Source organism: Pavona decussata, unplaced genomic scaffold (genome assembly GCF_977016875.1).
Source record: "Pavona decussata unplaced genomic scaffold, jaPavDecu1.1 SCAFFOLD_269, whole genome shotgun sequence".
Classification (NCBI taxonomy): Eukaryota; Metazoa; Cnidaria; class Anthozoa; order Scleractinia; family Agariciidae; genus Pavona; species Pavona decussata.
The window spans coordinates 484,375-510,139 of record NW_028145671.1 but is presented as its reverse complement, the minus strand read 5'-3'; the positions used below and the strand labels follow the sequence as shown (position 1 = coordinate 510,139).

The 25,765-nt window shown below is 38.7% G+C and overlaps 2 protein-coding genes across 2 annotated transcripts; both read left to right on the top strand.

Annotated features, from left to right (window-relative positions):
* Positions 1-1,072: 1,072 nt before the first annotated feature.
* On the top strand, positions 1,073-10,567 carry LOC146455832 (counting factor associated protein D-like). Its single transcript, XM_085093781.1, has 9 exons — positions 1,073-1,644; positions 2,846-3,057; positions 3,669-3,921; positions 4,518-4,734; positions 5,304-5,581; positions 6,047-6,138; positions 6,513-6,686; positions 7,343-7,532; positions 8,403-10,567. The coding sequence occupies exons 1-9, from the start codon at positions 1,386-1,388 to the stop codon at positions 8,786-8,788; spliced, it is 2,061 nt and encodes a 686-aa protein (XP_084949907.1). The 5' UTR covers positions 1,073-1,385; the 3' UTR covers positions 8,789-10,567.
* Positions 10,568-12,627: 2,060 nt separating this feature from the next.
* LOC146455831 (counting factor associated protein D-like) lies at positions 12,628-25,351 on the top strand. Its single transcript, XM_085093782.1, has 9 exons — positions 12,628-13,192; positions 13,839-14,026; positions 16,727-16,967; positions 17,375-17,573; positions 18,439-18,650; positions 19,168-19,259; positions 21,799-21,957; positions 22,274-22,469; positions 23,350-25,351. Exons 1-9 carry the CDS (start codon positions 12,805-12,807, stop codon positions 23,712-23,714), a joined length of 2,040 nt encoding a protein of 679 aa, XP_084949908.1. The 5' UTR covers positions 12,628-12,804; the 3' UTR covers positions 23,715-25,351.
* Positions 25,352-25,765: the final 414 nt, after the last annotated feature.

Here is a 25,765-nt window from a genome sequence, read left to right as displayed (position 1 = left end):
CTTTTTACTTTTTTTTTAATATTTACTTTTTACCTTTAACAAATGAGTACCAGTCAGTCCAAAACGGACAACAAACTGAACATTTCAAAAAAATAAATAAATCTTTATTGAGAATTCAAGTAAAGTTGAATTCAGAATTCAAATTAATGCTTTTGAAACAGGAAGCTAAATATGAAGATAAAGATAAGATCATGCATAGTACAAACTAAATTTCCCCGTAAATAGACAGTTAATGCAGTGCGGAAGAAAAAAATGCGCGCGGTAGGGTTTCTACTCCACAATTTCGAAAAGCAAAGTTATTTATAATCACCAACTGAGTCGTTTGATTAATAATGAGGATCAGATGCTTATTACATAGAGAGAAACCGCTTTTCAGAAACATAAGCTTCAACAATAATATTCGTGAAAGGCGGGAAAGCAGGATTATGTAGGGGTATGGGATCCATTTGAGACGGGGACGAAAAAGAGGCGGGAATCACCAAGGAAACGGCTTAAATTGGGAGTAAACAAGGACCCGGCCGGAAGTTCGGAACCAAACTGTTATTCTTCCGTTTTCCCTTTCCTACCGAATTTCGTTTATGCTTCGAAGTAAACAAGGAGAACAGAATTCCGCTAATTCTCTTGTTAATTTCACTGATAAAAGCTTTGAATTTTGTCTTAGATAGGTTGTGAATTCAATCTGAGGCGTTCCTATAACTTTAGTTATTTTAATTCGTGAAACAGTGCTCTGCTACCCTAAATGAATTTTAAGTCAATCGCCGTATAGCGGAGCTAACTCTCGAGTTTGTGAAAACGTTTTTGAATTGAAGAATTCAATTCAAAAATGGAATACAAGAAATATAAATTACCGCTATCCTAAATAAACGCCGTATAGTGGAGCTAATACGGAAACAGTTTTGAATTGCATATTTCATTTAAAGATATCTAGTGAAACGGGACTTCTTTACGAAGCGATTCTCGAACTTTTCAAGATGTTCAAAAACGAGGCGCTCAAAGTTTCGAGCAGTGCTTTTTTGCGTGTTTTTGTTTTAATCCGGTGTTGGTGAAAATTAGGATTTACTAACTCTAACTGGTGTCTACTTTGTCGCAAGTCCATATATGGTATGTTTTGCCAGTTGAGCTTTGGTCACTTCACCGTTGTAACTTAATGATGTAATTTGGCCGCGTGAATCACGTATAAACATGCTCAGTTCGCTTTAAAAATGACTAAGGCTGGCTTGCACGGGACGCCTGAACGGTGTCTCGGAAATATACCGTGACATGATACGCGGAGCGTGAAATAATCGCTTTGAATTTCCTTGACTGTTCCGTGGGTGGTGGTTTTGTAAGGAACAAGAACTTGACCTGTTGGTAAGACAATACCGTGACAAGGCTAGCACTGTGTCATGCCTTATGGAAGAGCAATTCTGATTTGTCTTATGGTCCTTAAACAATGGATTCTCATAGCGAGTACACATGCTAAACAGGGCGTTAGCAACAAAACGGAAAAAGCTCAAGAACATGGCGTAGATTTAAGGAGTTTGCATTTTCCCACCGAGTATCATGCGACGGGTATTCTCTCGCTTCCCACAAGCAACATAAATGAACCGTTTGAAGTTTGGCACAGTCAGACCTATGACAAGAGTCGCATTGATTACTATCACGGTAAGTTGGTTTCCCTGTTATCAGTCTAATCGTTAACGTTAATTACAATTTATGATTATCGAGATTTGTTTAGATACTAAAATTTATTCTTGTCGAGTTCATTCTGGATCACTTACAGGATGTTTTGTATTTTTATTGGCGAAGCGTCGGTACCCGTAGAGGTTTGCAAAACATTCAACTATCAAGTGTTTTTTACATGCACCAGTACTCAGAAGAGCTTGGATTCATTTTGAAAATCGATAAACCAACAATTCCTTCTGCTATACAGCACCTATTTACAAAAGAATCAAGTATAAATAAAATTGCCAATATGTAGACCCTAAGGTAGCAGATTACCTTGGATCCAAAGTTATGCCGTTGGGTGGATAAAACACATGCGTACTTGCTTGAAAGGATAGAAACATGACACGTTTAGGAATAGCTCCTTCATCAATGCGAACAAATACTTTGGCATACAATTTGTCCACGCAATTCAAAGAAACGTTACATATTAACATACATTTTTAAACTCCTCCTTCCACTTCTTTTAAGTACTTTTATAAAAGGAAACTTATATCCAAACAGGTGGCCTTGTGCCATCCTTGTATTAAGAGTATACCTTATACCTTAATCATTGCTACTTTGCAAAATTAAAAGCTATAATTCACATCTTGAAGCTTTTATGTGAATGCAATAATGAAGCATTGCAACAACGACCCTCCAATTCATCGAATGTTTGAGACAGAATGAACGAGAACAATGCGTTAGGCCGAAAAATTTTTCTTTTATATTACCATTTTGTCCGCTTTAACTTTTCTCACATTGCCAATCTCTTCTTGAAATAAATTGAATTCTGTTGGTAGGCGTTCGGTGAGCGTGTGGAGCACTGTTACAGTTCTGGCATTTAAATTTAAACTAATTGAAAGACAAAATGTGATTCTGCCGCGTAAACGCAAAGCAACTTTCAGGGGACTGGTTACCGCTTATTATACTGACATGAAAAAAAAAAAAAAAAAAGGAAATTTCCAAACTGTGATCGATAATAAGAAATATGCACCATTAAAACACACCCTGGCGCTCTTATTGCAAGAAATATCTGTAAAAAGAATTCAGTTTGAAACGGAACGAAATCAAACAGAAGTCTTACGTTTGTATAGTTAGCTGTCATCAAATTAAGTCTTTACCCAGCCGGCTGTTCTTTCTTTTCCACGGTGCATATTAGGTGAAGTGAAAACCTTTCAAAGAGGCGATTTAGGAAGACATGGCATGTTCTTTAAAATCGTTCCCAAGTATTCATACAAGCTTCACAAGAATCATCGACATTTTAAAGGCTGTTGGAAGAGGTATGGGACCAAAGTTCGAAGGGCTAAGGCCCAGTCCATTCTACCGTGCAACTCGGCCTGGCCATTCAAGTCTCGACTGGAAGATTTTAAGGTAAGAAATTGCCTTCCTGTAGGGAGTAAATAAGCTACGTGTAAATCATTGAGTATGTTAGTGCAAAACAGCCACAAAAGAATTGAATAAACTAGACGTTGTAGTGAAAATATATGTTCACCATAACATGAACTCTGGATTGTATCAAAGCTGACCGAGCGCTTCGAAAAACACTACCATTTTATGGGGAATAAAAATCGTGTTTATTATACGACTGAGCTGGTCCACGCTGAAAACGTGCATTCTGATTGACTATCTGAGCGGTCCGAATTTTCCAATACGGACCGCTAAGATAGACCGCTTGCGTAAAAACGTTCCTTTGAGAGGAGCAAAGTGTTTCAATTTTGACAAAAACAAAACAAAGCAAAAATGTTTGAAATTAAGCTTATTATGAAGTAGGACATGTTCAAAACGTCATGTCGGAGTTTTTACTTTCTTGCACGTTCAGTCGCATGTGCGCATAAGTGCGTATTGCTACATTCAAAAGGTGTACAATTTTCACAGTATTTTTCTGAACGAACCAAGTCTGTGCAGCTGCCCCTCAGAAGTTTTTATTAGCTCAATTCCACGACTTATGACCGAATTTTTATTGCATTCCTTTGTGGCTTCAGTATTCAGGTGACGCTACCATAAATGGCCAGCTGTGTACAAAATGGACTTACAACATGACAATATTTGAACGCAACAACTCGTATGTGTTTTACGCGACTAAAACTGTCCCACCCAAACCAGTGTACTTTGAAATGAATGGCTACGACACCCTGCTTGTGTCTTATTACGACAAGTACGTCATCAAGTACCACAGCTTTGAGGAGTGGGATTATGATCCTGATGACGACCCGGATGTCTTTGAGATTCCACATTGTAAGTAGAGAATCCCAATACAGAGTTTCTCGAAACGGGGCGCTCTTATGGTTAGTGCGGTGGTTAGAATCTCTAAAGTGCTTGAATTAAGGACGGTGTCTACTTTAGTTACTGCGCAATCATTCTGCGCATTTCGAGATACTGGGGTTCCCTATGGGTGGTGCCTAATAACACAGGGATATTTTTGCGCAGTTTAAAGCCATGCAGAGAAAGCGGAACTTAGCAAGTTCTCTTGGTATCCAAAAAGAAAATTGGGGATAACCATGCATATTTCAGAGGTAATAAAAGTTCAATTTGGATAAAAACGCCATACATTGTTTTGTATTTTGCTGCTTTTTAGAATAATTGTTGCTTAATTATCTTTGAAAAGTGCTCCTCTACCCCGCCAGTTTTTCTTTCTGAATTCCAGTAGCCCACACTAAGATCTGCTTTAGATACTTCTGTTTAAGGAGGTACCGTCCTCAAGGCTTGAGTTATATTTGTTCGAATACGTTCAGTAAAAACATTTAAACCCACCATTTGCTAGTTTTTATAAATGTCAAGTTTAAAACAAAGTTAATTGCATGACAATCATATCTGTTTTTTTTTTCTGTAAGTACACCATGATAAATGGTGCTGGAACATAGACAAGAGGTCACGTGACAGTGATGGGGCTTCCATGTCCCTGAACCCTATGGGAGAGTTTGCCATACTCCATCACGAGGAGGACCCGGTTGATGAAGACTTCCATGAGTTCCGCAAGAAACACAAGAGAGCATATAAGGACAAAATCGAGCACCAGAAAAGAAAACACATTTTTAGGCACAATTTAAGGTTTGCGTAATTTCTGTGAATTTTTATGTCGTACTGAACAATAGCGAGGTAATTGAGTAATAAATTACCACCCTAAAGCTACTACAGCTTGTGCAAGTCAAAAGTATTTTTACGGGGTGAATCAAGACTAGTAAACATACAGTTGTGGCCATACGGTGATGCAAGACAACGAAAACTGGACAAATCAAACGGAGACGCAAGTTCAAAGTAAACGAATGGAAGTATTCGAGACTACGTCATCAGTACTTCCAGTCTTTTGCAATTACTTGTGTCCACTTTCTTTCAATTCAGATTTGCATCAAATTAGCCCAAGTACAGCAGCAGGATATGAGCGCGGCTGTACAATTTTTTTTTTTTTTTTTTACAATTTGCTGTGATTGGCCCCCTAGTAATATAACGCTGTCAGTTTATATGCTACTGGTCTTGAATAGTGCCCATAGCAATGGAAATAAAACGAGTCTCGAAGGAATATTTTTCCCTTTCAGTTGGTTAGAAAATAAGTATTCTCTTACTCCTGTCAATTTAGTGAAACACTTAACCCATTTAAGTGTCACCTTTTCCGTCACCAGGTACATTCGTTCTATGAACATGAAAGGTAACTTATACCACCTAACTGTCAATCACTTTGCCGACATGACGGATGCCGAATTTCAAAGCCACAAAGGTCTTATGCCAGGAGATGGAGACTACGGGTCACGTGACTACGATGACAATGATGATTATAACGATGACGACCGAAGGGATGGCCGCAACGGACATGATTACAGAGATGACGAGAAACGGAGTAAAATAGAGAAGAAGAATAAATATGGGCATGTACCAAAGGAGTTAGACTGGAGAAAATATGGTATGCACATTTAAAGATGAATTGCACATTTGAATATTCAACGACTGGCCTCAAAAATGTGGTCGTATCAGAGGGGTGGTCAGATTGGCTGGGTATTCGTCCGCCTTATATCTCTTAATCGAAACAGTATCAAGCGCACAAGGCAGACGCAAACAGCACTATTTAAACATTACGTAGGCCTCACATTATCTGTTCTTTCAGGCTCTACTTCTTGGAGCAATCATAGGACTAAAAGCTTGAGGGAAAATGAAATGTTCTTACGTTTTAGGGTGATACAACAGGAAAGTGTTTATCTTCGGCACATGAAAAATAGAGAACTCCATATATGTGAGGAAAGTACTGGCGCTTATTTCTCGTACAATTTTTTTTTTCATGGCAAGTATCTAAGTTAGAATGTATAATGACTTGTCAAAATTACCCTATTACAAGTAGTGATAATTTTACTCGGCTCTTATGTTTTTTCAGGTGCCGTTCTGCCCACAAAAGGCCAAGGAACCTGCGGCTCTTGCTGGGCTTTTGCTGCAGCCGGAGCGGTGGAAGGCGCGAATTTCATCAAGGTGTGTCAAATAATGTGCTTGAAAAATAATGTTAATAAAAAAGGATTAGATTATTTTGCAAGCCCTTCTTGACGTGTGATCATGGTGGTTGTTTAACAAACCAATAGACTTCAATCCTTCAGAAAAGGTCAGGTAAATTTCTAACAAAGGAAGAAGCGAGAAACAAGGAGACGCCTTTAACAATTTGTTTTTAAATAAGTGACTTGATAGCCGGGCGTACAAAACTGCGGAAGAAAACGTAGATATCAACGGCTAGCAACATTTGTCTGTGAAGGAATATAGTCTAAAGATACAAGTTTAAGATATTTCGAGCACCTTTAGAGCTAATGTTGTGTCCCGCTATGCTAACGGAAGCAATTTTTTCTTGCTTTTAGACTGGCAAATTAATTGACCTATCAGAGCAGCAGCTTCTGGACTGTACATGGGCCACGCCTGGAGTCAAGCATGGAAATAATGGCTGCCTGGGAGGCTGGACATGGAAGGCATTCGCTTGGATAAAAAAGTTTGGTATCGCCACAGCCAACAGCTACGGACTCTATAGGGGACAGGTTAGTGCCTGGTTAGTGCGGTAGTCAGTGCCCACTCTTCTACAATGTTCTTAGTTTCAATAAGTGAAGTTGGAATCTGTCCATTTTATATTTGCGCGCTGATGTGGAAAGAACCCCTTGCTGTCACTCTGTTTTAATGTCCCAAGACGGCTATGTTGCATAATGTGGTAACTATATCGTTAAGGGGAGAACTTAGCTTTCTCAGGAAGATAGTTTCACAGTCAAAAAGGAACTTACTGATTATAAGGCACTTTAGACCATACCTACAGCCCCTGAGTAAAGTCAACGATTTACTTGTCAAGCTACGAAAAGCTAAACAACAAATAGTGACATCAAATTAATTTTTCTTCATAGACCACATCGGTTTAAAGAAAAAAATATCCTATCTTGGCGTTAATGTTTTATCGGTCCGTTTTTACACTATATATGTTTTCCTTTGTCATACCATTTTTTGGTTGCAGGTTCTTAACCGAGTAAGTGGTTTTATGAAACTGTACATTAAGTTATCAAATGTGATATAAAATGGCGTTTCTGTTGTGTTTGACAAACCTATTCAGCGGAGTCTTAGCCATTCCGTGAGGGTGATCGCTTAAACAGGTTCGACTGTAAATTACGTTTAAGCTCAAATTTGCGTTGCGCTTTTGTTTCTACTCCAGGAAGGTTACTGCAAGACTAAAGACTTGAAAAATGGAGCAAAAATCCACAGTTACAGAAGAGTTAAGCGTTACAACAAAGACGCACTAAAGAAAGCCTTAGCTTATCACGGCCCAGCCACCATATCGATCAACGCCAACCCTAAAACGTTGAAATTCTACAGCCACGGCGTTTTAAACGATGCTTCTTGTAGTGAGTAAAAGCATTTATTTGGCATAAATTGGTTCTCAGTGAGCACATTAAGAATACCGTAATATCTACTTGAATTGATCAGTTTTTAGCCTAAAATGTCATTTCAGGTCTCATAAGCAACCATCTCCTGTAATCTACCATCTCTCATCATTCCCATCATGATTTTGTTCGCCAATAAACAATTCAACTTTACCGACGTGTAATAAAGAAGCAATTAACAATTGTTGGATGAGATTGAGCATGACAGCGAGAATTATCAAGGCTGAGGTTTGTATTATCTGCCGAAGTCGACGGATAAGGCGGATAACACAAACTGAGGCCTTGAGAAATCTCGCTGTCATGAGAAAACTGAATCCAACAATTGTTTTATTATCACACACATGACCTTATGTTAACCAAAAAGCACAAAAGAAACAAATACTGAACGACACATCAACTTGCTCAACCTTCAACCTTTTGTCAACTTTTTTACACTCTAAAAGTTTCCAGACCAATGCGGTTACACATTTGCTTTTCGAAACGTAAATGTGAAAGCCCTATGGTTTTGTAAAATGCTTATTGAAAGGTCCTTTAAATGGTGAAAATTGTTACTCCAACTGTTGGCAGCTTGGTAAATGGCGTCGTCAAAGACTGTTATCAGCAAAATGACGTCAGTTTTCCATGTACAAAAACTATTGTCTGCAAAAATGACGTCACCTCTACGTGTACAAAAACTATTGTCGGTAGGGGTGTGGCAACGAAACTAGTGACAGCTTGAATTAGTATTGCTTCTCTAGGAAATCAAAATTAACTATGATAGTGACAGAAGTGCATAATAATATGTAATAATGCACTTTCCAGGTTAATAATGCATGTTGATTTGATTTTCAGATAACAAAACTGATCACGCCGTCTTGCTGATTGGATACGGTACAGAAAACGGAGTCCCTTACTGGTTGGTTAAAAACTCCTGGTCACACAACTGGGGAGATAATGGCTTCATCAAAATCAGCCACGGACTTTGTGGCGTGGAAAAAAGACCATTTGTTGTGCTAAACAGAGGAAGAAAACCTTTACCGTGGCAAATAGAAGAAAAGCAAAAACGTAAACAGGAAGAACTGTTACGGAAAAAGTTACGCGAACAAATGAAAACTGAAGAAAAAAAGCACGAAACTAATGACAATGAAATTGTTCGTAAAGACGCGATAGAAGATCCTGACTTCAGGGATATTGAAGACGACTTTGACGAATATCTTGACAATCAGGACGAATGGTGAAAAGAATAAGAAATATAACTAACATTTTGAGAAAAATACACACACTTTTCATACTATTAAGAAATTTTAGGTAATAAGGAATGTGTAGTCAAATTCCACCTTGCGCAGGGATACCACGCGGCCACGGAAACCTCGTTTGGAGGTGTTTCAGAAAAGTTATAATAGACAACTTTAGAACCACGTTTACGGCTATCTGCAAACCAGTTACAGTAATGACTAATGCTTTCTATCGCGTTCAAAGTGAGACGGTAGTTTCACGTAAGTCATTTAGTCATTTACCTGAAATTGACGTTATTCCACGTTTAAATGTTCGCAGATATACAACCCACTCTTTATAAATATGTCATTTCTAGGAAATTATAACGTCAACAAAGGCCTCGTTGTTGCTTTTCCGTTGGCTCAAAGGCCAACGCTGAGAATCAAGGACTTTTCAATATGGCTTCCCCTATTCTTTGCTCTTGTCTATTTCAATCCATACTATCAAAATCTCCAATGACAAAATCCAAACCTTAAACTGCAGTTTTTGCGGTTAACCCTAAACGTGGTTCTAAAGGTGTGTAATAACTCCTGCCGTTTAGGGAAACAAACCATAAGTAGTCCTGACATAGCGTGAGTTAAATATGCCGCTAGAAGAGACCATTATTTAGAAAGCCCATTTCCCATACAACTGTTATAAATCGCTATTGAAGATTTTTCAAGTAGACTATGCATTTTTATGGTTACCTCTGTTATTGCCGAATTCGTCGATTCCGTTGAGAATTGTTTCACCCACCTGAAACAAGCTTCGCTGGGGGGCAAGATGTACACCGTGGAATTCTGGAAAGTCAGCTCTGGCAAGCTCATGGTCAACATCTAGTTTTAGGCTGTTCAAGATTTCCAACCCTCCTTGCTTTTGTTGTAGATTGCTAATTAAATTTAGTTCTACATTTACTAGGTGAGAAATTGTACCTTCTTGGTATGAAATAACATGCAATTTCTAATTGTTATCACCTCATGATCAGTTGATTTCTAAGTAATGGATTTCGACGAATGCTGCCATTTGCGTTTTTCAAGTCGTTGTATAAAACTGACCATAGATCAATCTTCAACGCTATAATTAAAGAATATCTAATTTAGTTACACCTGTACATGTTATAAATAATGTAGTAGGGAAGGAAACATTGTAGCACTGTTCCCTTAAGATTGTACAGCTAGAAGGAAAGAAGGAGAAAAGAGGGCAACGAAAAATCAGGCATTCCCTCGAGTTTTTGCCGCTACTTTAATAACTGTTTCCATTTTAGATTAATGAACACGTGTGTGGTCTCCAAACGTAAGATCAAAACCAGCCCTGAAGTGACTGCACTGCCGATGCTGTCTCCCATTTAGTGGCGTCATGTAAACCATTTGCTTTGAGTTTTGAATGTGCTGGGATTCATCCTACAAGGTAGTTTGGTTTCTGATTGATGGAACTTAATGGAAACTGCTCAAACTTTAAGCTCGCGAGTTGAGCTTTCGGGTTTGTCCTAAAAAAAAGGAGAGATTGAGGAATTGCCTGAGCGCAGACTTCTGAAACTTTCTTTCTTAAAGAAATCTGAGCGCTCGAGAAGATTAATCAAAAACCACCCTAAACTGTTACTGTAACACAACCGTGATGTTAAGGTATTTTGACGACAAATTAGTTTTGATACAAAACTCCTGTATAGTGTAAAAAGCAAAAAACAGTCTTTGTTTTACCTATCTTTATTCATTGTCATTTCAGCCGTCTCAAAAAGAGAGAAAAATAAATATATATTTCCTTAATAGTGGATGTAGACTGTTGAAATCTCAGACGCACTGCGGCCCTATTTCCCCAGAAGGTCTTCAATAGCCTCTTTTCGATATATTAAAATTCAACTTGATAATGAAGCCAAGAGGACACAAACAAAGAAAATTCGAAAATCATGTTTGTTCGTTTCAATTGTTGGTGTCCTCTGGACTTCGATATCAAGTTGAATTTTAATATTACGAATGCAGCTTGTTATGTTACTATATTTGTTGTCTTTCAGTTCAGTATATTTATTTAGTACATGCAAAGCGTTATTTTAACTGGTTCCAAATATTGAATTAATGTCAATGGTAATGTTAATCTCGTGAGACAACAGAAACACAGCAAGTCTGGTTTCTTCCATGAACGAATGCTTACGCCCCTTCCCATCACACACCGTGCGCCTCAACCCACTTTCCTATACAGTCTTTTCTCGACCCGAAAATAAATAAAGAGTGCCAGCTAGTTACGAGTCTGACATCGGTCCACGAAAACCACTATAAACAGTGTCCTCTTTTACTTTGCAGTTTTTACGCTCAACTTTACTTCGTCACCGCAAGTGTAATTTCGGTATTAAAATACTGCAGTAGTGTTACAGTGAGGTCAGTAATAAACTGAAAGACAAAACTTCCAGCATCATTCCCAAACCTTCGCTGTAAATTCTTAACTTCTGTAAGCCTCGAAATTGGATTGTTTTTGTGTGAATAAAATAAAGTAATATTTAGAGGGCTGTTTGGCTTTTCTAGATTAGGGCGAAAATAGGCCTAATTTTAAAGGGATAGAGTTATCTATTTTTATGTCACTTTGAATAGCCAAAAATAACATTTGAGTCGATGGAATCGTCAAAACAATAATTCAGTTAACAATTACCCTGCTAATGCACGGAAACTAGTATTAATTGTGTTTGGCTGCGGGTCGCTAGGGTGGAAATTAGATGGATTACAACTTTCAAAAAAATGGCCAACTTTTTCAAGTTCTTCCTGAGTGTGTTAAAAACTGATGATAGCTTTTTCTTCCCCGGATAAATTCCTTAATATTTTCTTCCCGGCGCTCAAACAGCAATTTCGTGTTAGATAAAGGGTTATTTGACAAATATTTGAGCATTTTTTTTTACCAAAATACAGCAAAATCGCTGTGGCATCGCTGATATGCACGCAAGGGTCACCACGGGATGGCAGGGCGAGGGTGGGCCGAAACAGTTTTTGAGTGGGCCTATTAGTCCAATGGTATGCAAAATACCTTGAGCCATTGTTTTAGATTTACAGATCGACTCAGGAAAGACGGTGGAAAACTGCCAGTTTTTTCAAATGTACTTACGGGAGTATACAATTTTTTTTAGTCAGAGCAATGTAATAAAAGTATAGCTATAATTCCGTAGGGGAAGTACTGCATGTAAGTTTTTGTATCATGCAATTGGAAATTCCACTCCGTAAATTCATAGTATTTATTTTAGTCCCTCAAATGGAAATAAGTAAATTTTGGGTAATGTGGTTCACTTAATTAGGCACATTAAACAGCCCTATATTGAACGAGAGGAAATCCACCCAAGGAAACAATTAAATTCCTGGTTGGACTGTTAAACATTTCGATGGGGCCTTTTCCTGCCAGTTATGATTAAACCTGTCCTAGAAGGTGTCCAACCAGACCAATGGGGCGTCAAGGTTGAAGCAACACTATGGGATTAAAACAGGCCTTCTACGACTTCTAAACGGCCCACAGGCTGTTTATTCGTATTAGTTGATAAACGCCCATACTACTTTGCAGATTAGATGATGATCCCGGAGTTTAACCGGTACTTGGGTATCACAACAAGTGACTTTTTAATTATTACTTCATCTGCGATAAGATTTTTCGCAAACTAGCTACTTGGTGGTTGAAATAAGAAAAGCGACAGTTCTGTCGAAGTGCGCACAGCGAGGTTCCATTGATAACGGGACATCTCAAATTACGCCTTTTGTGCCGTACTGTTTCTCATTTCTTACGGAGGGCAACTGGTACCCGTTATTTTAGTCCGTTGTGACAGGTTATAGATCTCTTAAATGACCGAATCCAAGGATATACCTTGCGGTCTAGATAAACAAGTGCTCTTACCTCCCAATTGTTGTGACAGTTTTGGGAAGTGGTGCTATGAGATAAAGAACGTCTCCGAGCGATATGTAACGAAATATCCTTTTTGCATGGTTGGAGGGGTTGAGAGAGACGGAAATTAAAAAGAAAACGTTTCGCAAAGAACATGTATAACGAAATTTTCAGTCCTCGACGACTATTACCTTGCTGGTTTGTATTAAGTACATTTGTATGCGTATCACTGAGCAGTTGTAAGGGACAGCACTATTTCTTTGAAGAAATCAAGAAAGCCCCAAACAACGGCGCCACTGATTATGGAGATCAAAATACAACAGGTGGAAATCACAATGGGGAACAAGATACTTTCATCTCTTTCGAAAATGCAACTCTCCTGCAAGATAAAGACCCTCAAGAATCCATTCTGGAAAAGATCAAGTTCCCTGAGTTTTATCATGCACAGGGGATTATATCTTTGCCTTACGATGGCATTATTGAGCCATTTGAAGCTTGGTATGCAGGCCAGCATCAGATGAGTCGTATCGACTACTATTACGGTAATCATTTGTTATTGACCTTAGTTGTGAGTTGTCTGCAGGTAACACATTGTCTACCCGTATCCTAGTTTAACGTATTTTTTTTAGGTGTGTAAGTCATTTGAAAGCCAATAGAACGGTGTTAAAATGGCCATAGACCACTAAAGAAAATATGGCGGCACCGACATGCATATGCTATTTCGAGATACACCAAATCAAATGTATGTAACCGTGTCGAAACCGGAAATCTTCTTTATCGTCCGCAAATCTTACGCTATTCCGTCTTTGATCAATAATAAATATTTCTTTCCTTAGTTTTTTTCTTTTGAACAGAGTTGTCTACTTTAATCACAATTGGATGTTGTCTCAAATAGAGCAAATAAACTGTGAGACGAAAGACGATGAGAGCTTCTGGCTGCGCTATTCAGTGGAGACAAGAATTTGCAATTCCCTTGCGAGCATTTGCGCTTTTTTCTACCAGCTTTGACAAGTTCTAAATTGATGGAGACAGCGAGGCACCCTCACTTCATGCCAATACACTAAGTAATATTTTGACTACTGCTTTAAAAACTGTGACCCTGGCTAGTTCAGGCCAATGATCTTTAGTACTGAACGTCTGTCACATTTATTTTTGTAACACACTTCTCCAATTCAATTTATTTCCAAGGTATGGACAAGACGCTTCAGAGAGGGGACCTTAAGCCGTACGGAGCACTGATAAAGTTTGTACCCGCTCACTGGAGCAAAGGAACGAACCTAAATAAAAATACACGGACCTGCTGGTACAGGCCAGGGTTTAGATGGGCTCCAGAGAGAGCGCAGAGTGTTTTGCCAAAATGCTTAAAAGGATTCAAGGTAAAGAATTAAATCCATAAAGCCGTGATATGCAAAAGTCCTGCCCCACAGATTTTTCATTCTTTAGGTATGGACAGCAAATAAGTTAGTGATGTCAGAAATGCAAAAAAATATTGGGGGTCACCGACTTCGTTTCAGAGATATAGGGAAAATACCTTGATTTTGACAACTTGGGCCTTCGTAACTCAAAAACTCCATAGTTTTAAGTTTAAAATATTCAAGATGACTAGCTGGAGACAAACTATTTTAGTCAAATTTTATCTAAGGGTGTATGTTTCGTAACTACGTCCAACAGGTGTCATCCTTGTAATTAACTTTAGCCCATAAAGAGGACATTCGTGATCGTCACACAACCAAAACTAGAGTGCAATTTGATGGCGCGGGGACTGAAAAATAGAAAATAATCAAACTTCTGCCCCATAGATTTTTTTCATTTTCCCCTAAAACGTAGACAATCGATAAAAAAAAAGTGATTAATTGAAAAAAAAAAACTGGGGGTCACCGAACATCTAAGAGAGTTATAATCTAGACAAAGTAGTCGCTGTGGTGACAAATTTACAAAGGCACGTTTTTTCGTGACAGATCAGGGAAGGACTGGAACCTAAACAGGGTTATCTATCCCATAATTCACAGCTAACAGTGGTGCTCGAGTCAATGTGCTGTCAAAACTTTGATCGTTTAAGTTGTTTATTGTTATTCTACCTTCAAAACTTATACACCTGTTTAGCCAATGCCAAGAAATGCATCTATAGCCGTTAGTGAGGCGAAAATGTGAGAAGTAAGCTTATTTATTTACCTTGAATGGGTAATATGTGGAGATTGATTGTACACGGGATTGATGATCAATACTGGAATTGCTCTCTTGTAGGGTAAACCTTTCTCGTTTACTATCAAAACTTAAAAAAGCTTAATGGTGACTTCGTATTACGAATAGACTATATAAAGTATTGCATTTCAATTGTTTTGTTATATCGAGAGTCAAGTAAATATCTAAATCTCTTGGCGCGAAATACCCGCAGGTATCAACGCCTTTTCTTGGTCTTTTTGTTGCAACCTACCCTGTTTAATGGTTTCACGTCGAGTTTTCGTTTTCTAAACTGTGCAACGGAGATGAATTTCCCCCTTTTCCATCTTTTTAATGCTGTCACATCGGCTGAGATGTGTGTTTATCCCCGTGTTTCTCCGTGCCTAGTATCGTCAACCATGAGTTTGCGCGTGACATGTGTGCGTTACTTGCGCACTAAAGATGCTCATAAACAATTAGCGCGAACGTCCCTAAGTTAAGGTTAGTATCGGATAGTGAGCGGAGCGGGGTTAGTGCCGGGGATTAGTGACAGACGAGATGTAACAAAAAACACAAATGAAAAGAGCAGTCATTTACAACAAGTTCATTTCATCATATCTCATTTCATGCATGCCAAAAAAACGAAATCAAATGTTGCGATAACACTAACCCTAACACATCACGTTACCTGCAATGAGAAGTGACAGAACTAACCAACTAAATAAAGAGTTATTATAACTATTATCATTACTTTCTGTCTATTCTGTACTCTTTTCACCCTCTTTTCTAGTTAAGTTTATTTTGCTTATCTATTAGACAGTAGCTAGCCTACTGTCATAACGGATCAGCAGTGTTTGGATTTAGAGGATTAAGAGAACAGTCGAAACCCTAGTCTGGGACAGTTTTCTTAAGAAGGTGTGCATGGGCTTAATTGATAGCTGAGAAATGGCGGCTTTCTTTTTACTGATAGCTGAGAAACGTCAAGAAGACTGTTTAGTTAGCTGAGATGTCAAAACTTTGCTCGAGTATAGTGTTAATTTCACTTGCAAAAAATAACTAGCCAACTGTGTTGTTAATACCTGGAGAACAAGTTAATCACGAACATGGCTCGGAGCTTCTCACACAAGTTGTTCCTTAAAGTCGTAAGTGTCGTTATAAGATGATAATCAGTGGTCGTTAAGTCTCCAAAGAGATTGGAATCACTCGGAAGTTCTTCAGAAACTTTGGGATAATACTCGGCACTTAATTTCGATAATGAGACGGACATCGTTGATACGATACAAATCCACAAAAACACGTGAGAAATAACTTTTCTTTCTGAAACTTTTATATTTTTTGGCTCGTATTAGTGTTTTTTTTTTAGCTGTTTTTCTTTTTAATTATGTTTCGTTTTGGCGCTTCCCTGAAGTTTGGGAAATCCAGAAATCCAAGATGGCGGGTCCAAGATGGCCGCCATTTGGCAATTATGACGTAATTACCATGTAATGCGACGCCATCGCTTGTCTTTGTTGAAATCAAAGGAAACATCTTTGGACGTACTGTTTATACTCCAATTAGTGTCATTGACATAGCTTTAATAGTTGCGGAGATATGGAGGGCGGAGGAGAACGGAAAGACCCGGTGTAGATCCCCGAGGGTTCATGGAGATTCCACTGTATTTGAGGTCCGCGTTAAATAACATTGATCAGATTTCCAAAGATAGCAGCAATGTTGAGTCGCTGTAGATAATTGTGAAGAACTCATTTACTCTCTTTTTAAACGTAGAAACAGTAACATTCATACTTTTTTCTAAGACTTTCTTCACAATACAAGAAGTTTACCTGCGTATCTGTGAATCGAAATGCTTATTTTAATTCTTGTCTAGAAGAAAGGTCAAGTATTTCAGCTGATACCAGTCTCGCTCTTAATCATTGCAGTATATTAGTGATGAAATCCACAGTGGGATGCCTGTGTACAAATTGCAGCGCACGGCAACTGTCTACAAGAAAAACAACACTTACACACTTTACGTTACGAAGGAGAAGCCACACAAACCCGTGCGTTACGTCATGCACGGATATGACACTCTGCTTCACTCGTTTTATGATCATTATGTTGTGGATTACCTTTCACTTCATGAATGGAAGTTTAACTTCGATATCATGAAAATACCTAAAGGTACGTAAGACGATGTAACATTAAAGAGATTAAATAAGTATATGGTAAAAATTTTCAACCCTGGTTAAACTGTTAGTTAGCCTTGGTTTTTTTCTTACTTCTTATCACGACTTCCATCAAAGCAACTAGATTATTAGCTCTATTATTTCTACGCGTAAAAAACCCTGAGAATATCAGCGCCCCTCGCTACCAGGTGAGAATTTGCAATTGCTCTCAAACGAGAACTCCATACAGAATTTATATATTTTGCTAAGCTATCATGGTAAATACTTTGAAAAAATGCTATTCAGTGTACAGTACATCTGAGTCTTATCAATTTTGTACAAGGTACAGTCTTTTACTTAACTTTCACGTATATCTGAAATCATATTAGAAACCTGTATTAATGTTGCCTTTACCTACAAAAGGAAACTCAAAATGTCTAAAAAAGCTCGATAAAATGAAGTCCAGGTACCATTTTAATCCAATGGGAGAGTTTATGCACGAAAACTTTGAAGATAGTCAAGTGGAGGAAATGTTTGAAGAGTTCAAGAAGCGTCATGGTAAATCATACGATAATCCTGTAGAACACGAACAACGGAAACACATCTTTCGTCATAACATCAGGTGAGTTGATTTTGTAATGTAAGGCTATCAGCTTTAGGAATATACAGAACCATTGCAGTGCTCAATTTCTAGGGACCGTACACAACCGGCAAAACATGGAAAAAACGGCGATTTGAAAGCCAAGCAGTTCCTCTAAACAATTTTGGAATTATTTTGATTACTCGTTGAATTTCTTTGATTGGTTAAAGTAATTATATTCTTGGGGCGTGGGTTAAAGGCATATCTGTAAAGGAAGAAACAGTTGCCCTCATCACATGTCACTTTGCTTGTTCGATGTCGTCAGTGGTTGTGCAGAAAATGACACCGCAAGGTATCAGTCAAATCAGGAGCTCAGTTTCATTTTGCCTTTGGCATCCCGTGCTTCAATACTTTTGTGGTACTTTGAGGCCGAGAGTCGCTCAGCGGCCTCTCTTGAACAGCTAACTTCGTGACAGATCGGTGAAAGAAAGCCGTTCCTTGAGAGGTTCTCATATGTGTGTTTCGACTTAAACACTTCTTGGCACAATAAAATTATGCCGTCGCTACTGAACTTTTGACGTCCCGTGGATGAATTTCGCAAGTGTACTGTAACCCTTAAAAGGCGCCATTTATCTTACGTTAGCCTACCGATTTTTAATTTTGGAATTTTCCTAGTTATGATTTGGGACGGGCGCTTTTTTGCCAAAGCTTAACGTCAACGGACAAAAAGTAGAGATAGTAATTGTGTTAGTCGAATTTCTTACTGTTTCTCTCAGAAATGAACGCTCGACCAGTAGCAATTTAAATAATTAGCTACAGAGTACACGGTTAGCCAGAGCTAAAATAATAAAGTCGTCTAGATCTTGATATCAATGTATTCATTGGTCGCTAAAAATGTTCGTCACAGGTTTATAAACTCAAAAAACAGAGCATCTCTTAACTTCACGTTGGAGCCAAACGAGCTCAGTGACGTCACAGATGACGAGTTTGAAATGTACAAGGGGTTACTAATAGACCCCAGTGGAGGAGACGAGGTGCTTAAGAAACAGGAGATACCGGAAGCGAGGTTTGAGATACCGCAGAAATCTCTTCCTAACTCCCTGGATTGGCGGGAATACGGTAGGAAACATTTGGTATATTATTAAAATTGTCTGATTGGTCATCAACTTGGCTATTGTACTTGCTATTGTATTTTTCCTCCATCCCCTTTGTCACATGCATTGTAAAAACCTCGTTCCCAGGGCCTTTCCTGCTCCCTTCACCTGGAAAGAGAGCAGAAGAGGAGACCCTAAGAACGAGGTTGGCATTTTAATTTTACATCACTGAGAACATAGCGTATACTAGTGGGTGAAGAACGAAAACACGCACTGGTATGCCCGTTAATCCATCCTTGCCCAACCTTGTAGGATATCTAAGTTTCAAAACTTAACGGTGTGTTTTCAAAGCTTAACAGTTATGCCAAATTCATCGAGGCGAAGTTACGTCCATATAGTAAAATAAAGTGGAAGTTTATTTTGGGGGAAGAAAGTCTCTAAAGAATCTTTTTCGAAAAGTATGATTAAAGCTTGCCATACGCTAGTAGGTCTTAATAGGGTGAGTTTGGAAAACAAAACTAACGTCCTCTGGTACGTTTCAGGTGTTGTTACCCCATCCAAAGCTCAAGGTCTTTGTGGTTCGTGTTGGACCTTTTCGTCCACTGGGCCAATAGAGGGAGCCTACGCTATTCAGGTTACAGAATGATGCTTCTTGAACACAATTATTTACCTGTATAGAATGTAAATAGTCGTCTATTTCCTTCCTTCGATCGAGAGAGCTCCATCTTGAATATCTAGAGGATGGATCGCCGCATGAATGGTCCAGGTTCTTCAGTTGTTAAGGTGTCAGTTTGAGACTTATGGCTTCACAAACTGGACAACGAACATCTTAAGATAGCCGAAGTACTCTGCTGGCTATGTATAACCTTGTGTGGACCTTTCCATGCTCATGTATAACAGTTGGTCTTCTCTCCTAACACTTCTAACACTATTTTACTGTGGGACGGTAAGGACGCACTTAACTTTACATACATACAAACGTTTTTTTAACTCGGTAAAATATTTTCAGTAATAACCCTAATTAACATCCCTGGAGGTAAGACAACCGAAAATGACAAATTGCAGCTGAAGTTCCCAAAACAACACAGCGCACGATCGTTCAGGAGAAATAGAACGAAAGTTAAACCGAATAAGTGCATTTTGACTAATATTTAGGCAATAAATGCAAGGAAACGGTGGTTTGTTTCAGTTATATTTCGATATAATTCTATATCATCGTCAGACTAGGTGACAATGCGGTAGCTAAAGTTTAAATACTAAAAGGGTGGTAAATTAGCATCAATAGGCACGTGAGAATAAAGTAAGTACAAAACAAAAAGAGAAAAAAAAAACTGTCATGAGAATAAGCAGAGTTCTCTGCTGGCCTTCAAGCCATTGTTCAAGGATGGCGATGAACGTTTTATGTGATAGGCTTCTTTGTGTAGAAGGAGGTTCCAATTGTCGTCACTGTCAATTATCTTTGTGTTGCTACGCACGGTTTCGGTGAAAAATTCTTTGTTGGTCGTAGAAGGTGGGCCGGTCTCATTGGAGAAAATGTCTGGTAAATTATACAGGCCTTGAATGTGTTGGATATTATCACACTGTCGAAGATGTTTGTATATAGCGCTTTCTTTATCCGTGAGCGCGTGTTCTTGTGTGCGAGTAAATAGAGTTCTGTTCGTTTTGCTGATGTAAGAGCAATTACAGCCAGGACAAGTGAATTGTAAACAACATCTGATTTGCATAATGGTGGTGTTTTATCTTTAGTACTCGTGAAGAAGCATAGTTTAGTGGTCTTTTGTGTTATTCGAATGTCTACATTTGGGTCGACGAGATTTCTGCGTAGTTTATGCTTAAGTTTCTTAGTAAGCTGTGTTGTTAGGTCTCCAACGAATGGGATGGTAAGCCTTATAGTAGTTGAATCCTGGCTTGTTTGGGAGGTGACATTGGTGCAATGATCAGGAGCCCTATTTTGTGCCATAGTAGTAAAGCGTTTAATTAGCGATTTTGCAATACGCTTGGGGAAACCGTTCCATGATAAAAACTGTCCGATTAGTTGGAGCTCGGTTTTGATTTTGTTTGGAGTGCAGATTCGGTGTACGCGGTCAATCAGTGCTCTAGCCCAAGATATCTTGTGTCGCCAAGGGACGAAACTATCAAAATTAGTGTACTGCCCGGTAAAAGTATCTTTACGGTAAATTCCAAGGCCATCACTGGCGTTGTTGATATCCAGAAAGTGAGGAGTGGTGTTCTCGAATAAGTCATAGGTAAAACGGATATTTCGGTCAAACTTGTGGAAGTGTTCCAGTAAAGTGTTGATTGTGTTGCGTTTGATGAGAAGGAGTGTGTCATCCACATATCTACAGTAGAAGGCTATTAAGCCCTGATCGATGAGTTTCTTCACAATTTCATGCTCAAATTCTGTCATGATGATGTTCGCTAGCACTGGACCAAGAGAGCCACCCATACTAACACCATCGGTTTGTTCGTACAGTTTGTTGTTACAAGGAAAGACGGTTTTCGTACATGTATCGCGAATAAGTTTGCGAAGCGTGGATTTCTTAAGCTTCGTTTTGACAAGCTTCTAGTTGTAGATTCGATCTTCAATGATTCTTAATGTGCGCTGAAGAGGAACATGTGAAGAGGAACGTGTGTAGAGGAACGTGCGTAGCAACACAAAGATAATTGACAGTGACGACAATTGGAACCTCCTTCTACACAAAGAAGCCTATCACATAAAACGTTTATCGCCATCCTTGAACAATGGCTTGAAGGCCAGCAGAGAACTCTGCTTATTCTCATGACAGTTTTTTTTTCTCTTTTTGTTTTGTACTTACTTTATTCTCACGTGCCTATTGATGCTAATTTACCACCCTTTTAGTATTTAAACTTTAGCTACCGCATTGTCACCTAGTCTGACGATGATATAGAATTATATCGAAATATAACTGAAACAAACCACCGTTTCCTTGCATTTATTGCCTAAATATTAGTCAAAATGCACTTATTCGGTTTAACTTTCGTTCTATTTCTCCTGAAATTATCAGCCGGTAATGGTTTCTGCACGATCGTTCATTATCAGTTAATAGTCGATGGCAATTGAAGTAATCAGATTCGCGACTTCGTAATTGGCAACTGGTTGGTGATATCATGATTCGGGTGTCTATAATGCCAGCTATTGTTTCTTTCTGTAGACTGGTAAACTCATTGACATCTCAGAGCAGCAGCTGATGGATTGCAGCTGGGGTTTTGGCAACAGTGGCTGCCGTGGAGGCTTCTCATGGAAAGCACTTGTGTGGGCCAGGAGACACGGAGTGGCCTCCAGTCGAAGCTATGGAAGATACCTTGCTCAGGTATAGAAGGTTGAAAGACTACTATGACTTAGGTTTTTGACGATTATTAACAAGTGTTACCATGCAAACAATTTTTGGTATCAAACCTCCAGATAATAATTACGCCCGCGGGGCAGTTACATGCATCGGAAGAAATCCTATCAGATCTATTTAAGTTGTTTTCTATTACGCCCATTGCTTTTTCGACGACCGACTTGAACCCACATTCTGTGCAATCTCTAAAAGAAACAAGATTACCTTTTATATTAAGAACCTTGTTCTGTTTTTCTATCTGCTTTTGTTGAGTTAAATAACAAGCGGAATTCTTCTATCACAGGAGGGGTACTGTCATTGTGCGGAGGAAGATGGTTGTGACGTGCTGAAATTCAACCGACTGGTGACTGTAAAGAAAAAGGAGGAAAAAGCACTAATACGAGGCCTGGCAAAGTTCGGTCCGGCATCCATAGCGATCAACGTTGGAAGAAAGAGTTTGAAGTTTTACAGCTCAGGCGTTTATGATGACCCTGAGTGCAGTAAGTAACGATTCAGACCCACCGAACAAATTTGCGCATATTGTGCGCAATGCGATTTGCAAAAGTAGAATACTAGGGTAGAGTTTTAAAAACTAGGGGAGATAAATGGCACTTAACGTCAAGATGCTGCGACATGTCTCCGGGTCTGAAATATATAAGGTGCATCCGCGATTTGAATAAATAACAGTCACTTCAATTGGTTTTAAGAACACAAACCCTTTAACCTATTTTTTTTTTTTTTTCGGTTTAACCATGACAATGCCGCACTGGGATTTAGCGCTTGTCAAATACATCACTTATCCCAAAACAAAAATTTTGGCTCCCAAGAAGCTTCTGACTTAGGCTTATAGTTTCAAAGTTGACCTTTGCTTTAATAATAAGTAAATATGCTCTTTAGAATGTACGTACTTCCGTATTGAGGGGAACTGGCTGAGTTACTGTTGTTGTTTTGTAAAAATCCATTCTTGTTAGGCTAACACTTAACTTGTATACCTATTGGTGTCCATGGGTCCCAAATCTAAACAACAACAACAACTTTTTTCGTACATTTAATGGACTGGTTCAACAGGATCGAGACCAGTCGTACATCGGTTGGAAAGAACGATTTTAATTATCCATTAATTTAAAAAGCAATTGTAGAAGAACTTGGAGTACGCAAGCGAATAACTTAGAATAACATGAACAAGTTGATGTAGCAAATTAAGGAAGTAAAGAGAAGAAGGAAAGGAAGGAGAAGACTATCTTGATCGCTCTGAAGTTATCTAGTGAGCCCAACGTTCTTAATTATCATGTTACTATATACTTTTATTATATAGCCGTTTTCGTTTTAGTCTTCTTCTCCAAACTCTTCAATGTTCTTCTTCTTGTCTTCTCTCTTCAGGCACGCAAACAAATCATGGCGTTGTAGCCGTGGGATTTGGTGAAGAAAATGGCACTCCATATTGGATAGTGAAAAACTCCTGGGGTAAATTCTGGGGCCAAGAAGGTTTTGTTAAAATTGCAAGAAAGGATAATTTGTGCGGAGTATTAACCAACGAGCCGATATTTGTGTCCATGAATTCATCGGACGTTGACGACTCGAGTGAAGATTACCCATTTATAAAAATGAAAAAGCAGAACTTTGTTGACGTGGAGAGAAAAATGAACGTGACGACTTTGAAGTTGTCGCCGTTTGATTATAAGAGATCAAAAATCCGCTTTAATGAGCTCAATAAGACGCATAAAAGAACTCCTGGTGGTGGGTAGAATTAAATTTTAGTTTCATACAAATATCAGTTACCCAACAGACTCAAGGGCCGCGAAAAAGGATTGGGCACTTGCTTTTAGATTATAACTTAAATTATTGATTTATTCAACATAAAATCTTAAAAGTTAGTTTTCTCTGTCTCGCCTTTTAGTTTTCTTTTTTTTTTTCTAATACCCGCCCCAATAACTTTTGTGGCCCATGGTATATGTTATATATAAACAGCGTTTTGTTCTGTGCCGTTGATATTTTTTAAATTGCTCGTTTCCAATTCTATTGTATTTTGTTTCCAAAAAGAAGCTTGGGACTTAGCGCCACTATGGCAACTACTGTTCAGTTAAAGGGGAAGTACCATAGGGTTTTTGACCTCTTTTGTTAAAAATGATGAAATAAGACCTTTAGTAGTTACCGAAAAAATAATTCTAGAACAACGAGAGGAAAGAAATCAACTCAATTCTTGAAAGGAACAACTCGTGATCTGTCCTAGCGCGTATTGGAAACAAAAATGCGAGAACTTGGAAAGCGTAAGCCTTTTCAGTCCATTCCGACCTACTCTGTCTCTGGCCAGAGGCACTAATCGACAGTTTTATTGCACTGGGATAATAATTTATAGCAAAACTAGACAATAGTTTTTTTGTTTCTATTGACAGCCTGAGACAAACTTTTTTGGGGTTTTGACATAACATCAAATTTGCGTGATACTTTCCCTTTAAGTAAACAAGTGTTATACACATGAAAGTATCACGTGTTAATTTTACACGTAGATCTAATATTTTTATGTTATTTTTTTTGTATATGAAGAACTAAAATTAGACAGTATTTTTATTAATCCCTAGGTAATGGCATTTTAAATGCAATGTGCACGGTTGTTCACCATGAAAAATTGCTTTATTCAGTAATTAAGAGTTAAAAAATTCTTAATAAACTTCAAAAAGATATATATTTTCTGACGTTTTTGGTCCCGCTATCATGTTGGCCCCTCCTCTAATGCCGGTTTTTACTGTATTGCAATAATAAAAATCGAATCAAATTCGTTCAATGCCGAATGAAATCAAGAAGATGAACTGTCATAGAAGATAAACAAATAACCAATCATCCAAGTTTCTGGTTTGTGCTTTAATCCCATACTTGAGTTAATAATTTGTCAAAATAATTAACTTTTTCAAAATGCTCAAAATTGCCCTAGTAGTGTGAATTTTTACGCACGAAACAACTCCGTCATTTCCGCTATCTTGATGTCTCGTATGGTAAAATGCGAAAAATTCTAAATGCTTTTTTCAAAAAGGTGGGACGCTATCGAGCTGAAAACTTGTAACAGGTGCATTTTAGGTAATATTACGCCTGATGCATGGAGGTAAGAATTCTGAAGGATTCGTGGTTTTGGTGCGGTACGGTGAAAACCAAGAACGTTTTAATTAATATCGTAATGTAAATTCTTTTCTCACTCTCCTATTTTTAGCCATATAGTTGCAAGGGACGTTAAAATAAGGGATACCCAATATTCCAATAATCGGAAGTAGTTACCGTGGATTCGATTCCCGCTCGGGACATGTTTATTTTTTTCTTTTCATTTATGAGGTGTGTGCCCCGAAGTCATCTGACAGAGTTTACTGACTGTTAAACATTCATTCACTCGTCATTTTTTATATTACGTAACCTTAACCTTAGATCTCTTAGTGCAAGGAGGCACATAAGGCTAGGACATCAGCTTTCCACTGGGGTCGGTCTGAGGCTGCCCGGCGCGCCGCACTCCAAGAGTTCTAGCCTGCCCCGTTTCGCTCCACCTCCACCATGCGTCGCCACGTTGTTTTGGGGCGGCCTCTCTTCCTTCTTCCCTCCGGAGTCCACCCTAGGACCACAGCACAGTCGTCTGTTGGTTCCTTACTCAGCACATGGCCAATCCAGTTCCATCTCCTTCTTCTCACTTCATCGCTGATCTTCTCCGCTTCTTCCATCTCGAGAACTGTCTTGTTTGAGATGTGCTGCTGCCATCGGATTCTGAAGATCTTTCTGAGGCATTTTGTTTGAAAGATGTCAAGTTTTTCGTCCTCTT

What these genes read in the sequence shown, in the direction of transcription:
- LOC146455832 (XM_085093781.1), top strand. Translation starts at nt 1,386, where the DNA reads ATGCCTTATGGAAGAGCAATTCTGATTTGTCTTATGGTCCTTAAACAA. An exon ending in TGTCTTTGAGATTCCACATT is followed by an intron (nt 3,922 to 4,517) that starts GTAAGTAGAGAA and finishes TTTTTCTGTAAG; the next exon opens with TACACCATGATAAATGGTGC. An exon ending in ACGGACTCTATAGGGGACAG is followed by an intron (nt 6,687 to 7,342) that starts GTTAGTGCCTGG and finishes TTTCTACTCCAG; the next exon opens with GAAGGTTACTGCAAGACTAA.
- LOC146455831 (XM_085093782.1), top strand. Translation starts at nt 12,805, where the DNA reads ATGTATAACGAAATTTTCAGTCCTCGACGACTATTACCTTGCTGGTTT. An exon ending in CCTGGATTGGCGGGAATACG is followed by an intron (nt 18,651 to 19,167) that starts GTAGGAAACATT and finishes GGTACGTTTCAG; the next exon opens with GTGTTGTTACCCCATCCAAA. An exon ending in AGGGAGCCTACGCTATTCAG is followed by an intron (nt 19,260 to 21,798) that starts GTTACAGAATGA and finishes TTCTTTCTGTAG; the next exon opens with ACTGGTAAACTCATTGACAT.